The sequence below is a fragment of the Ursus maritimus genome, unplaced genomic scaffold (assembly GCF_017311325.1).
Source record: "Ursus maritimus isolate PB19 unplaced genomic scaffold, ASM1731132v1 scaffold_1, whole genome shotgun sequence".
Lineage (NCBI taxonomy): Eukaryota > Metazoa > Chordata > Mammalia > Carnivora > Ursidae > Ursus > Ursus maritimus.
This window is the reverse complement of record NW_024423343.1, coordinates 1842846-1857868: the sequence shown is the minus strand read 5'-3', so window position 1 is coordinate 1857868 and position 15023 is coordinate 1842846. Positions and strand designations below refer to the sequence as shown.

At 50.8% G+C, this 15023-nt stretch overlaps 2 protein-coding genes across 2 annotated transcripts; both read right to left on the bottom strand.

The window, feature by feature from the left end:
• Positions 1-5440: 5440 nt before the first annotated feature.
• Positions 5441-6567, bottom strand: LOC103662611 (olfactory receptor 6B2). Its single transcript, XM_008690277.1, has one exon. It carries the CDS (start codon positions 6377-6379, stop codon positions 5441-5443), a length of 939 nt encoding a protein of 312 aa, XP_008688499.1. The 5' UTR covers positions 6380-6567.
• A 5757-nt stretch (positions 6568-12324) lies between these two features.
• On the bottom strand, positions 12325-13558 carry LOC103662610 (olfactory receptor 6B2-like). The gene has a single exon (XM_008690276.2). It carries the CDS (start codon positions 13261-13263, stop codon positions 12325-12327), a length of 939 nt encoding a protein of 312 aa, XP_008688498.1. The 5' UTR covers positions 13264-13558.
• Between the last annotated feature and the right edge of the window lie 1465 nt (positions 13559-15023).

The window sequence follows — 15023 nt, the reverse complement described above, 5'->3', positions numbered from 1 at the left end:
GATAATACTGGATTTGTAACATTATCTGGGAAGTGTTCCCCTTGTACTTTCCCCAACCACTTCTTGTTGGTGGACTCCTGACTGCCCCTTTTGCCAGCGATGCTGGGCTCAGCTGGTGGCACTGGGGGGACTGTCCATCCACGCAGAGGAAGAATGAGCCCCCTGGGCCCAGACTCCTGCACCCAGCACAGCTGTCCTTCAGGTGTGAAGGGGGAAACAAAGACATTCTGAGGTGAAGGAACACTGAGAGACTTTGTTTCCAGCAGACCCCGCCCCTAAAGTGTGGTTACAGGAGCTTCCAAGCACGAAGATGGTAGCGAGCGGAGACTGGGGTGTTCAGAACGAAGGGAGAACCATGGCGTGGGCGTGAATAGAGTAGACCTTCCTTCATGAGCTTCTCAGATCGCGTTGGCTGGTTGAAGCATGCCTAATGTACATGGAGAAACAGAGCAATCACACTGAGAAAGTGGGGAGGGTACAAGGACGTCCACGAAAGGTGACTATTCGCCTGAAGTGGTAAAGCAGCGATACGACAGGTGGTGATCGAGTAAGCATGAAGGAAGCTGCACGGTACAGAGCGGCACCCCAAACACCAGCTCCTGAGCAAGCAGAATTACTGTTATGACACTGGAGCTAAATCAAGACGGATCTCTAAGACACGTGAAGGTTTCCAACCAGAAGGTAAGAGGAAAGATGCAGAGGAAAGAAATACAAAGGAAAACATAAACCCTAACGATTATTTGATAACCTAAATTATTCAAATTGAATTTGTAATTTTAAAATTCCCCCCCCCAAAAAAGAAATTCCCAGGCCCAGATGATTTCACTGGAGAATGTTGCCAAACCCTTCAAGATTTAACTCTAAACAGTCTCCTCGGGAAAATAGAAGAGGGAATACCTTGCAGCCCATTTTATGGTTCCCAGACAGAGATAACACCAAACCAAAACAAAAGTATAGACCAACATCTCTCATGAACTTAGACGCAAAAATCCTCAGCAAAACATTAACAGAGTGAATCCAGAATGAATAAAATGAAGACCACACCAAATGGGATTTGTTTAAAGGGTTTGTGGCTTATTCGATACTCAAGTCAGTCACCGCAATCCACCTTAACAGATAAAGAAGAAAAATCAGTGATCGGAACACCTGCAGTAGAAGAAGCGTTTGACAAAATACAATGCTCGTTCACGTTTTAAAAAACAAAGCAAAATAAAACCTCCTGGCGATCAGGGAATGAAAGGGGAGCTGCTTCAACTTCTGCAAACCCCACGGCTGACATCACACTTCATGATGAAGGGCTGATGCTTTCCTTCCAATCCTCATAAGGAAACAGCAAAGAGAGCTGCTTTCCCTGCTCTCATTCAACAGAGCCCTAGAGTCCTAAGCAGTGCAGTAAGGCAGGAATAAAAAGGATATGAAAGGAAGAAAGTAGACTGCCTTTATTCATAGATTACATGATTGGCTATGTAGAAAATCCAAAGCGATATACCCAAAAAAGCCCCTAGAACTAATAAATGAGGTCTGCGGGGTTGCAGATTACAAGGTCAACACACAAAAATCTGCATTTCTGTATATTACCTACAAATAAGTGGAGGCCGAAATTTAAAAATGCAATACCATTTATCATCGCTCCAGAAAAGAAAAGTAATACTTAGGTATAGTCTAGCAAAGCGTGTATGCTGCAAACCACAGACCACCAGACAAAGAAGTCGGAGAAAATGTCAATCATCGGAGAGGCTTGCCTTGTCTCTGGGTTGGAAGACTCCGCAGAACAACAATGCCAGTTCTCCTCAAAATGATCTGTGGTTTTAATGCAACTCCTGTCAAAACCCCACCAAGATTCTTTGTACACATAAACAAGCTTATTGTAAAATTTATAAGGAAATGTACAGGCCCTAGAAGAGCCACAATTATTTTGAAAAAGAAGAATAAAGGGGGGGGGACAAATCATTCTAGCAATGTTCAGAATTGACTAACCAGCTACATTTCTCAAGCCCGTGCAGTGTTGGTGGAAGGATGGACATGTAGATCAATGGACAGAACAGAGGACCAGAAATAAACCAACACAAATATTCTCGACTGATGTCTTACAAAGGTACAAATGTGAACTCAGTAAAGGAAGGATAGCTTCTTGCACAACAATGTTGCAGAAACTGGACATTCTTGATATGACCTTCATGCCACATGCAAAAATTAACTCAAAACAGATCATGGACCTAAATGTAAATGTAACTATACACCTTTTAGGAAACAGTCCCAGAATAAAACCTTCAGGACCCAGGATGAGGGGAAGAATTCTTGGACTTGACATCAAGAGCATGATTACACAGAAGGAAAACATGCTACATTGGAACTCAGCAAAATTTAAATGTTTGTTCCATCAGGGACCTTACACAAATGGAAAGGCTGATGTTAGATGGGGAGAAAAGGTGTGCAATTTGACAAAGGATTTGCATCCAGAATATGTAAAGAGCTTTCAAAACTACATTGGAAACAATCCACTTAGAAAATGGGAGGCATGCCTGGGTGGCTCAGTCTGTTAAGTGCCCAACTCTTGATTTTGCTCAGATCATGATCTCAGGGTCCTGGGATCTAGCCCTACATTGGGCTTCCCACTCATCTTGGAGTCTGCTCGAGATTCTCTCTCTCCTTTTGCCCCTCCCCCCGTTAGTGAGTGTGCACTCTCTCTCTCTCTCAAATAAATAAATAAATCTTTAAAAAAAAAATAGGAAAGAGATGTGAGCAGACTTCCCTGACGAGGACATGCAGATGGCCAATAAGCACAGGAAAGAGTGTTCGACATCATTCGAGGTTAGAGAAATGTCAATTAAACCCACAGTGAGATGCCACTGCACACTTTCCAGAGCAGCTAAAGGACATGGTGATGACACGGATGCTGGAGAAGATGTAGAAACTGCTCACTCACTCACTGCTGGTGGGAACGGAAAATGGCACAGCCTCTCTGCCAAAGAGTTGGCAGTTGCCTTTAGGTAACTTGCCTCTAGCATGAAAAACGAGCTGTAACACAACAACGATACAAATGGGCAGTTCTACTGGGCACTTACCCCAGAGAAATGAAAACTGAGCTCCACAGAGAGACTTGCACTTGAATGTTGCTTGCACGTTCACGCCTCACGGCTGGCAGCTGAGAACACCCCTGCTTGTCCTTCTACAGGTGAACAGTTCAACGTGGTGCAGAACACTTCTTGGCAACAAAAACAGACTGTTGACACACACAACGGCCTGGATGGACCTCCAGAGAATTTTGTTGAATGGAAAGAACCAAAAGATTGCACACAATATGATTCCATTTATGTAACATCCTTGAAATAACAACATTATAGAGACAGAGACCAGATTCGTGGTGCCAGAGGCTAGGACATCAAGTGTGAGTCCTGTGGTGATGGAAACATTGCACATGCTATGAAGGTGGTAGTCCACAAAGCTATGCGGGTGATAAAACTGCAGAGCTACACGTGTACACGCACACGCACACGCACACAGATGAGTGCGTGTATAACTGGTGGGATGTGAATCCGTTCTGCGCGTTGCCTTGCCATCAGTGTCCTGATACTGACCCTGAACCAGGCATGCAGGATGGTGTCATCAGGGAAGTCTGGGCAAAGCACACAGAGAACCTCCCTCCATATTTCTCTGCAACTTCCTGTAGATCTATAGTTATTTCAAAAAAGAAAGCTTAAAAATTGTTTTCTATAGACCAGAAACAAAGGAACAGAGGTCCTTTTTTTAATTTAAAAAATTAAAATTTAAAAAGAAAAGTTACCATTTGTCTTAGTTTAAAAAACCCCAAAACTCAAATATATGCAGAAAGATGTGAAAGATCAATACGCTGAAAATCACGAAACAGTATGGAGACGTTGAGGAAGTTGTAAATGAATATAGGAGTGTGCCTTGCTCTTAGATTAAGAGTCTCAAAATGATAAAGATGACGGTTCTCTCCAGATTGATCTATAGATTCATTACAATCCCAATAAAAAATCCAACAAATTTTTCTTTTGTTGAAATTGACAAGCCGATTCTCAAATTTATATCCCCCACCACCCATTTGGGAAGGGCTGAGAATAACCAAGGCAATCTTGAAAAACAAAACAAGGATTTAATACCAGATATCAAGATATAAAAAAGCTATAGTAACTACAACAGCATGGCATCGTAGCAGGAAGAGACACATAGACAGAAGGAACAGAATAAAGAGTGAGAAAAGAGGAGGATGGGTGAATAGATAGATGGGTGGGTGGTTGGATAGATAGATCTTTGGTTTATGGAAAGGGTGACACTGCAGAGGGGAAGACATGGTCTTCTCAATACATGGGGGGTGTGGGGTCAATTTGATATCCATATAGAAAAGGATGAACTTTAACTCGTATCACATACCCTAAATAAAAATCAGTTTCAGATGGGTGGTAAGTCTAAACACAGAAGGTAAAACAATAGCTTCTAGAATTAAATAGAAGAATATGTTTATGGCTTGGAATGGGTAAGCACTTATTAAATGGAAAATAAACCAAGAATAAAGGGAGAAAATGGACAAACTAGACATTGTAATAAATCAGTGCTCCTCATTGGAAGATAACCTTATGGGAGTAAAAAGGCAAGCCCAGGAACTAGGACATTTTTGCAGTAAATGCAGCAACAGAGGCAGGTAAGAATGCTCATGTGTTAGAAAGAAAGAGTGACTAGTTATCAGACCAGGGGATGCTGCGGTGATGGGCACTCGAGAAGGTGCACACCCAGGACAGTAGACCCTAACATCACCACAGCACTCAGCATTTGTCCCCGGGGGACTACAATGACACCAAGTGTCGGGGAGGCTCTAAGCTGCTGGGACCCTCACACACTGCTCGTGGGAGCAGAAAAATTGGGGTACCCACCCTGGAAAACAGTTTGGCATTTCCTACTAAACCTGCCCAAACATGTACTTCATGTTGCGCACTTACCGGTGTCGCTTACCTGTACCTCAGTCCAGCCTAGGCACACCTAGTGAACCGAACGTACGTTAGTGAAAAGAAATGAGTCTGAATGTTTACCGTGGTAGTAGCCATAATAGTACTAGGAACCATCTCTAGCCCTGTCCACACAGCCAATGCCTAGTGCACCGTGATACGCTTACACAGTGCAATATTATACGTGATACGCTTGAATCATTGCTACGTGCAAAAACATCAAGGATTCACTCCAGCATCACACTGAATGAAAGAAACATAAAAGCATCTTCACAACTGCATTCATTAAAACCTCAAAAAATACCCAAAGTGACCGCTGCCCTTTGTGACAACAAAAGCAGATAAAGGTTTATTATTTCTGTGTGGTTCTATAGTTCACTAAATTTCATTTGCAGATTTACTTTAAAAAACATAAAGTGCAATATAAGATAGCATTTTATTATCACTACAAATTAGATTTCAGGATGTTTGATTGTCTATTGTGAAGATTGACCTAGCCCAAGAGCCTTTTTCAAGGCAGCCTTAAATTCTTTGTTCCTAAGACAGTAGATCAACGGATTGATTATTGGGGTGATGACAGTGTAAATAGCAGAGATAAGCTTGTTGGAGCTCCGGGAATCAATGGCCTGGGGCCGGACGTACATGAAGATCATGGCCGTATAGAAGATGGTGACCACGGTGAGATGGGAGGCACAGGTGGAGAAGGCCTTCCAGCGGCCAGTGGCCGAGGGGATGCGCAGGACAGCCAGGGTGATGTGTCCATAGGAGAACACGGTGGCCATGAGGGGAAACACCAGGATGATGAAGGCCAGGATGAAGTCCACCAGCTCTGCGGTCGAGAAGTCTGTGCAGGCCAGTTTGAGGATGGGGGAAATGTCACAGAAGAAGTGGTTGAGGACATTGGAGCCACAGAACGTGGCACTGGAGATAAAGTACACCTTGATGGCAGAGATGGAGAAGCCGCTCACAAAGGAGAAGACCACCAGCTGGACGCAGAGCCCCATGGTCATGATGACTTGGTAGCGCAGGGGGTGGCAGATGGCCACGTAGCGATCATAGGCCATGGAGGCCAGGAGCACACATTCAGTGCACACCAAGGAGCTGAAGAAGTAGAGCTGAGTCATGCATCCAACAAAGGAGATGTGTTTCTGCTGCAGGAGGAAACCACCCAGCATCTTGGGGATGATGTCGGATACGTACCAGATCTCCAGAAAAGACATGGAGCCCAGAAAGTAGTACATGGGCCTATGGAGGGGGGAGCTGGTCCGGACGGTGAGGATGATGGCCACGTTCTCCACCAGGACAAAGAGGTAGGTGAGCAGGAAGAGGAGGAAGAGCACATACTGCAGCCGAGGGGCCGTGGGGAAGCCCACCAGGATGAACACGCTGACCTTGCTGACGTTCTCTCCCCTCATCCTCGGGTGCTGGGAGCCTGCAAAACACCATCAGTCCAGAGTGAGGGGCTGCGGGGCCTCAGGGGGAGAAGGCAGAGCTCACCCTGCAGGAGAGTTTCAGCCCACAGATGGGACGCCTGGCTCCCTGAGCAGCATTACCTCTATTGCTATGTCTTCAAGTAGGAAAGCCTGGTGCTTCCACGTAGATACAACACAGCAAGAGCTGGGGGGACACACAAGTGCAGCTGCGTAGGACTTCATACAAGGAGCTGTCCGCTCGGCTCATCAGGAGGGGGAGCTGGGGGCCAGGGTGGGGCCATTCGTTCTGTTGGCTGCGAGGCCTTGTTTTACAAGCAGATGCATGCCCTGGATCCCTGGCCATCACCGGCACCCACTCCTACCAGCACCTCAGTCATGACGGATCATGACAAAGCCTTATTTTATTTCATTTTCCTCCTAAGTTTTGGAGATGGCCATGGCTGGTGATCAATCTCTGCAAAGTGGGGTCATCCCCCCTCTCCCTGGAGGACGCGCTGCTGCAGGTGAATGAGGGGCCCAAGTCTCTAGCCTATGTGCCCTGCCCTCACCCCATGCCACACACTCACGTGCACGCCCACACACCACTACACAAAACACTATACACACAGGTGCGCACACACCACTATGCACACACGCACACATTGTACACAGGTGCACACACAACACCATACACATGTATGCTCACACACCACTCTTCACACACGTGTGTGCACACACACCACTCCTCACACCTGTGTGTGCACACACACTACTACACGCATGCACATACCACACACACAACTATACACATGCACGCACCGGTATGCACAAACCACTATTCATGCAGGTGCACACACACACCACTATACACTCATGGACATGCACACACCCACACACCCGCTCCTGGTGTGGCTGGCCTGTGGGAGGAAACACACCCGGAGAGCGGGGACGGGTGTCCAGGCAGCAGCCGTGCAGACGGAGGGGCAGGTTGCCCAGGGCAGGGGCAGGACCAGGACTCAGGGCTCCGAGCCCTGGGTGATTCTCACGTAGGGACCCTCTGGGTGGACACACGCAGAGCAGGACCCCCGGTGACTTCCAGAGCCACCTGAGCATCTGTGACTGGCCTGGAAGTTTCCTTCAAGTCAGAGCAGTGGACACTGAGCAGGAACAGAAGGAATTCAGCAAGAAGTCGGGGCCATGAGCCAACCAGGGCAGAGTCCCAAACCGGACCAGAGGGAGGTGTGCAGAGAAAGCTCCTGGGAAGGAGACCAGACGCACAGGAGGGGCTGTGGTCCTGGGCCCCCCTGGCTTGGGGGACTGCTTTTGCTGGGTCATCTAGGTAGCCCGGCGGGTAACGGCCGTGTTCTGTGCCGCTGGCTCAGAGCTGGCCAGAGGGCGCCTGTGCTAGGAGGCGGGACAGGAGGAGGGCATCAGGGCAGACCCGCTGGGAGGCCGCAGGGGCTTCTCGAGGCATCACAGGAGGGCTAAGCAGCCCACGCCTACAAAACACCCAGCACCGATGGAGGCCGAGGGCGTGGCAGTCAGGACAGGAGAGCTCAGAGAGCCCTGTGGAGACACTCTGGTTTGCACAGGACAGCAGCGGTCCCCGGACACTTGTGTGCCGGCAGATGCCAGCCACGGTGAGCCTGCTGAGAAGCGGCAGGGTCTGGGGGACGAGGTGGCGTCGAAGACCCAAACCCATGCGTGTTGCCCGGCCTCTGTCCCCAGCTGCCCTGTCTCGCCAGGCTCTAAGGACAGTGACTCCTCACAAGCTCCCACACCCTTCTTGCTGGCCTGTTCCTGTTTTATGAGGCACATTTCTTGAACACGTGCTGAGGGCCGGGCGGGAGACACGCTGTCCTGGTGGGGCTCATGTCCCAGCTGGGGATACGGGGTGACGAGGCAGTAAAGCTATGGAAATAATACTGCGGGTGGGGTTCAGGACACACCCCCCGAAATACGGCACCTTGGCCTGTGAAGGAGTTTGAGAAACTGGCAGAAGTGGGAAGGTCCCTCTGACGCTCCCCCCCCACCCCGGCAGCAGGGCGCACACCCGCAGAGGAGAGGGGCCCTCCCTGCGCCCGAGACAAAGGGCCGCCACGGAGGATCCGGACACCAGGCCTCGCTCAGCAGCCCCGCTTCCCCACGCCTGCTCTTACTCCCTGTGAGGCTCCCCGCCCCTGTCCACCCTTCCCCACAGCTCGCCTGAAACGCTTGCTTAACCTCCCCAGCACGCCTTCAGTTTCTTGGAAAGGGTCTCTGTGGTCAACATATCTGCAGGCTTCCTCCTGCCGCTCTGCCTGAGGGCTTGCTAGCAGGCCCAGCCAGGTCTGGGAGGGGAGGAAGCCTCCACCCTCGCCGGCACCATCAGCTGGCGGGGAGGGACCGGGAGAGCCAGGCCTCTCCGAGCAGGAGCTGCTCACCCCGAGGTCTGAGCACCACGATGAGGAGCACCTGGGAAATCAGGAAACAGTGTTTCCGTTGGAGCGGACAGCACGTACAAAGGCAGAGACGGTGAGCGTGGCCAGTTTGTGGACAGGAGGAAGGCCACTGGGCTGGTGGCGGCTTCAGGTTTCTGGCCCAGGACACCCTGATGTTGATCAGATAGGAAGAGCAGGAGAGGGCCACGCAGGTGCCAAATTATCGGGGTTCTCCTGGGGGTGTATGGGGTGCTGGCTGGATATCCTGGTGGCTACAGAAATCTGAAGTTGAGGGGAGAGGGCTGGGCTGACAATGAAATTGCTAGAAAGGAATTGCTCCAGGACACAGCTTTGCTCTGGGGGAGACATGTCTGTACCCCCATGTCAGCACAGAGCTTTGTGTGAGAAGCCAGGCCTGCCCACACGGCCAGCACAGCTGATCCAGCCTTAAAGTTCCAGCGAGCAGTTCCGAACTGAGGACCGACTTCAGAAGACGCACTATCTGCTCTAGGATTCCAAACAAACCTACCGTGTCCTTCATTGAAAGAGCAAGGATGACCCCTGCCAGGAGAGGGCCCCCAGCATCCCGTCCTGGAGGCCACCTCTCTGCACCCTGGCCGGGCATCCCATGTCGGTCTGCAGAGCCTGAGTGGCCACAGGGCCTGCAGCCTGCAAGGAGGACCCCTGGGGCTCCTCAAAGCCAACTGTCCCCCCACCCCCCAGTGGATCCCTGTGGGGCTCCAAGCCTCTGACCCTCATCCCTGCACAGTGAGGCGCCCGAGGGTTTGTGCTGATTATTCGGAGTGATAACTGATCGTTAGTGAGCTGGATAATTCATACTAGGTTGATCAGTTAAATAAAATACTGTGTTTATTTATAAATTCAGGACCCTTTCAAGCACGCTCTCCTCCCCCTGTACTTTGGACAATGGCTGTATTTTCTTTTTAAATAAACTTTCATCTTGGAGTAATTCTAGACGTAAAGACAAGCTTCGAAGAGAGTGCAGATGGTCCCGCAGAACTTCCCTCCTCTGATGTGAGGCCACGTCTCACACAGGAGCACACGCTTGTCAGATCCGGGGGACTGACGTCCGTGCGTCACTGCCAGCTAGATGCCAGACCCCGCCTGATTTCATCTCGTTTTCCTCCGTGCCCTCCTCCTGTTCCAGGGCCCTGCAATGCTTGTTCTTCCCCGCTCTCTGCACGGGGTCGGAAAGGCCAGGTGGGTTTGGCGAGGGGGCCCTGGGTTCTGTCCGCGTAGGCAAGCTCTCCGAGGCTCTGGTGACAGAAGGCTTTCACCCTCAGGACCCTCAGGAAAACGGCAGAGGGCACGGTGCAGATTTGCCCACCCCGAAGGGCTCTCATACCTGGCAGACGGCCAGCGTGGGACCTGAGCTAGCACGAGGGGCAGGTGCCCTCAGCTCTGCGCGTCCATGTGACGCTGCTGCAGGCCGCTGAGTGTGGCATTAGAACGAGGGCCCCACACAGGACCTGCAGCCAGGTGCTCGCCATGGTTGCGATCTGGGGACCGTTTATGGAGCACCTGTGAGCCATCATGCAGAGGGGAGTCCCGCTCGAACCCTGCCCCAAATCGCAGGTGGGGATATCCGTGGTTGGGGGATGGTGTGTGCACATGAAAATGCACACGCGTATTCGCCACGATGCAAGGTTTATGCCATGCTCAGAATCGCAGCCAAGCAAGCCGCATCGGCATGGACGGCGTCGGCTCCTACCTGCGGGTTCTGGAGGTCTCAGTGACCGCAGCTGCCCACAGGGGTGAGGAGTGGCTTCTCCCCCTGCCCAGCAACTCCCAGGCTGGCCACGGTGACCAACCGTGGCTCGACCACACTCCAGAGAAGCAAGCTGCCTGAGCAGCCAGGGGAATGGTCATGGCCTTTTCTGCTGGAGCACGGGGACTCCAGGGTCCAATTATCCCGCCACGCCGACGACGTTACCCACACTGCCAATTAGCGGGTCCTTGTGCCTCTGGGGCCGCTCTGCACCCCACCCCCACCCCTGGCTGAGGGCCCCGGGCAAGTCTTTGGAGCCCACGCCCCGTGGCCCCTGTTTGGCTGTGTCGGCACACACCTTGGTGGCGGAGTCCCACTCTCCTGACGAGGAGCCACCGTCCCTGGGTCAGCGCTGGGCCCCACACCGCATGGGGCTCAGCTGCGCATCCGCTCTGCCAGGAGGCTGTGCTTTGCCGGAAGGTGGTGGGTGGGGAGAGTGGGCAGCCGTGCCGTCCCCGTCCCCTGGTCGGCCACACCAGTCACAGGGCCCATAGGACAGAGGCGGGTCTCCACCCCCCAGCTCAGAACCTCTGCCAACCCGCACACCCAAGGGGAGGACTCGTCAGGCGGGGACCCCCCTGTGCCTCACTCTGACCCTCCTGTCCTTTCCGCTCTAATCCCGCCCAGCCCCTGCTCCTCCCGCAGGCTGGCCGCCTGCCCCCCAAGCTGCCCAGGCACCTCCGCACTGCCTGTGTTTGCAGCGTTCTTCCAGACGTGAGCACGAAATTCCTGAGTCCTTAAACCAAACACCCCAAACCCCAAATGCCATTACCTTCCTGAGCCTTGGAAAGACCCCCTGCTCCCCTGGCCCGAGTGTAACTCCTCCAGCCTTGATTGTGTGGGTGCCTGCCCCCATGTTCTCTTACTTGTTTCCAGTTGTCCAACAGACTGGCTTTTGAACTCGGGAGACAATCAGAGTCATCTGGAAAACTGTCTAATGTTTTAAGGGTCTGTGCGCATGCTGGGCCCACATCCCGAGGTTCTGACCCAGGTCTGTTCCCAGGTGGGGAACCAGCATGCTTGACCCCACAGAACACTCATTCGAAGGGTGCCAGGTCCTATTCATGGCCCTTGAGCAGGGCTTCCTGGGGGATGAGGCTGGGGTCTTGAAAGGGCTCCAGGGTGTTCCCTGCAGACAAGGAGAATGTCCTTTTTGTACCTTGGGGTATTAATTCAACAAATGTTTGTTGACTGCCCACCAGCCTCAGGCACTGTGTTGAGCTGTGAGTGTCCCCAGATGTGGTCCCCGCCTGCCTGGGCATCTGAAGTGTTACAGGTCAACCAAGATCACATCTTATTCTTTGAGCGGTTGGTGGGGGAGCGGTAGGGGCTTACCCACTGGTATCCAGCCCAGGACGTGCCTTGCTGTGGGGACACTTGGGGCTTATTTCACCACATAGTTCAAGAGTTAACTTTTAAACATTGCAAGTATTTAGGAGTTTAACGCTTCAGATGACCTAGTCTATTTTGTTCTTTCCTGAAATGTGCAGGGCAATATTAAGGAGGAGGAAACATCACGAGTTCCACTTCGCTCAGATATAAAACGAAGACACTAGTGGCATAAGGACACCGCACCTCTGGTACCGAGTCCTCCGTGAGCTCAGGGATAACGTGGAGGTGGGAGCAATCTTTACAATGACAGAAGGAATTCCCGTTCTTACCAATTAAATGGCCCCATCAGAGAGGGTGTATATTTTTAGATTATGTTCTGGTAGAGTAGGATGCCAAGGCATGCCTTCCTACATTGGAACTTGCCCAAAGCCCAGAGCCTTTTTCAAGGCAGCCTTAAATTCTTTGTTCCTAAGACAGTAGATCAACGGATTGATTATTGGGGTGAGGACAGTGTACAGAACAGAGATGAGTTTGTTGGAGCTCCGGGAATCGATGGCCTGGGGCCGGACGTACATGAAAAGCAAGGCCGTATAGAAGATGGTGACCACGGTGAGATGGGAGGCACAGGTGGAGAAGGCCTTCCAGCGGCCAGTGGCCGAGGGGATGCGCAGGACAGCCAGGGTGATGTGTCCATAGGAGAACACGGTGGCCATGAGGGGAAACACCAGGATGATGAAGGCCAGGATGAAGTCCACCAGCTCTGCGGTCGAGAAGTCTGTGCAGGCCAGTTTGAGGATGGGGGAAATGTCACAGAAGAAGTGGTTGAGGACATTGGAGCCACAGAACGTGGCACTGGAGATAAAGTACACCTTGATGGCAGAGATGGAGAAGCCGCTCACAAAGGAGAAGACCACCAGCTGGACGCAGAGCCCCATGGTCATGATGACTTGGTAGCGCAGGGGGTGGCAGATGGCCACGTAGCGATCATAGGCCATGGAGGCCAGGAGCACACATTCAGTGCACACCAAGGAGCTGAAGAAGTAGAGCTGAGTCATGCATCCAACAAAGGAGATGTGTTTCTGCTGCAGGAGGAAACCACCCAGCATCTTGGGGATGATGTCGGATACGTACCAGATCTCCAGAAAAGACATGGAGCCCAGAAAGTAGTACATGGGCCTATGGAGGGGGGAGCTGGTCCGGACGGTGAGGATGATGGCCACGTTCTCCACCAGGACAAAGAGGTAGGTGAGCAGGAAGAGGAGGAAGAGCACATACTGCAGCCGAGGGGCCGTGGGGAAGCCCACCAGGATGAACACGCTGACCTTGCTGACGTTCTCTCCCCTCATCCTCGGGTGCTGGGAGCCTGCAAAACACCATCAGTCCAGAGTGAGGGGCTGCGGGGCCTCAGGGGGAGAAGGCAGAGCTCACCCTGCAGGAGAGTTTCAGCCCACAGATGGGACGCCTGGCTCCCTGAGCAGCAGAGGAAGCAGAAACTATCTCCAACTGAAGCCTTTCCCATCAGGAGGTTCCTGGTGTCCTTGTGGCTGGTCACGCTAAGAATGAGGCTCTGGAATGCCCACCCATATCCTCCACCAAGTATCCCACAATGGTTCTGTTTCCCTACAACCTGGAGTTCTCCAATGATTCTAAGGATAATAAGCTCTCTAAAGCCAGCATTGCCTGGGCCTGTTGGTCATCTGGCACACTCTTCCTAAACCAGTGGATACTGAACCTTCCGCCTGGTTTCAGAGTTGATTTTGTAAGGGGAAGGGACAGCAGCAGGGCTCATGGGATGGTGGGATATGGTGTCCCAGGTTAGCCAGACCCTGGACCCGGACACACCCACAGGGCTGGGCGTCTTCAGGAGCAGCAGCAGTCTCCCAGGCCAAGAGGGGAGAGTAGCTACATATCTCTCTTTGTGCCATCTCAAAACCCCTGAAAATATGACAAAGGAGTAAAAAGGTTGTGATTCTGGGGTCCTGGTTTTGAGCCTGGCATGTGTGTGGGGTTCCCTGCTAAGCGGGAGCCTGCTTCTCCCTCTGCCCCTCCCCCTGCTTGTGCTCTCTCTCGCGCTCCCTCAAATAAATAAAATCTTTAAAAAAAAAAAAGATAAAAACCCATATCATCAAAATATTAAAAGAGACCAGGAGGGGGATATTAGCAAGGGAAGGATTTTGAACCAATTCTGGGGGAAAGAAAGCAGATGGCAGAAAGGTGGCTGGGGCAGTAAGAGTAAAGAAGTCTACCATCAAAAAGAAGAATTACATACCAATATCCCTGATGAACATGGACGCCAAAATACTCAACAGGATTCTAGCCAATAGGATCCAACAGTATATTAAAAGGATTATTCACCACGACTAGGTGGGATTTATTCCTGGAATGCAAGGGTGGTTCAACATTTGCAAATCAATCAGTGTGATAGGTCACATTAATAAAAGAAAAGACAAGAACCATACGATCCTCTCAATCGATGCAGAGAGAGCATTTGACAAAATACAGCATCCTTTCCTGATTAAAACTCTTCAAAGTTAGTGACAGAGAGAACATACCTCAATATCATAAAAGCCATCTGTGAAAAGCTCACAACAAATATAATTCTCAGTGGGGAAAACTGAGAGCTTTTCTCCTAAGATCAGAAACACAACAGGGATGCCCACTCTCACCATTATCGTTCAACACAGTACTAGAAGTCCTAGCAACAGCAGTCAGACAACAAAAAGAAATAAAAGGCATTCAAATCGGCAAAGAAGAAGTCAAACTCTCTCTCTTCGCAGATGACATTATACTTTATGTGGAAAACCCAAAAGACTCTACCCCCAAGTTATTAGAACTCATACAGCAATTCAGCAACATGGCAGGATAAAAATATCAATGCACAGAAATCAGTTGCATTTCTATACACTAACAATGTAACTGAAGAGAGAGAACTTAAGGAATTGATTCTATTTACAACAGCTCCAAAAACCATAAGATACCTAGGAATAAACCTAACCAAAGAGGTAAAGGATCTATACTCTAGAAACTACAGAACACTTATGAAAGAAATTGAGGAAGACACAAAGAGATGGAAAAGCATTCCATGCTCATGGATTGAAAGAATAAA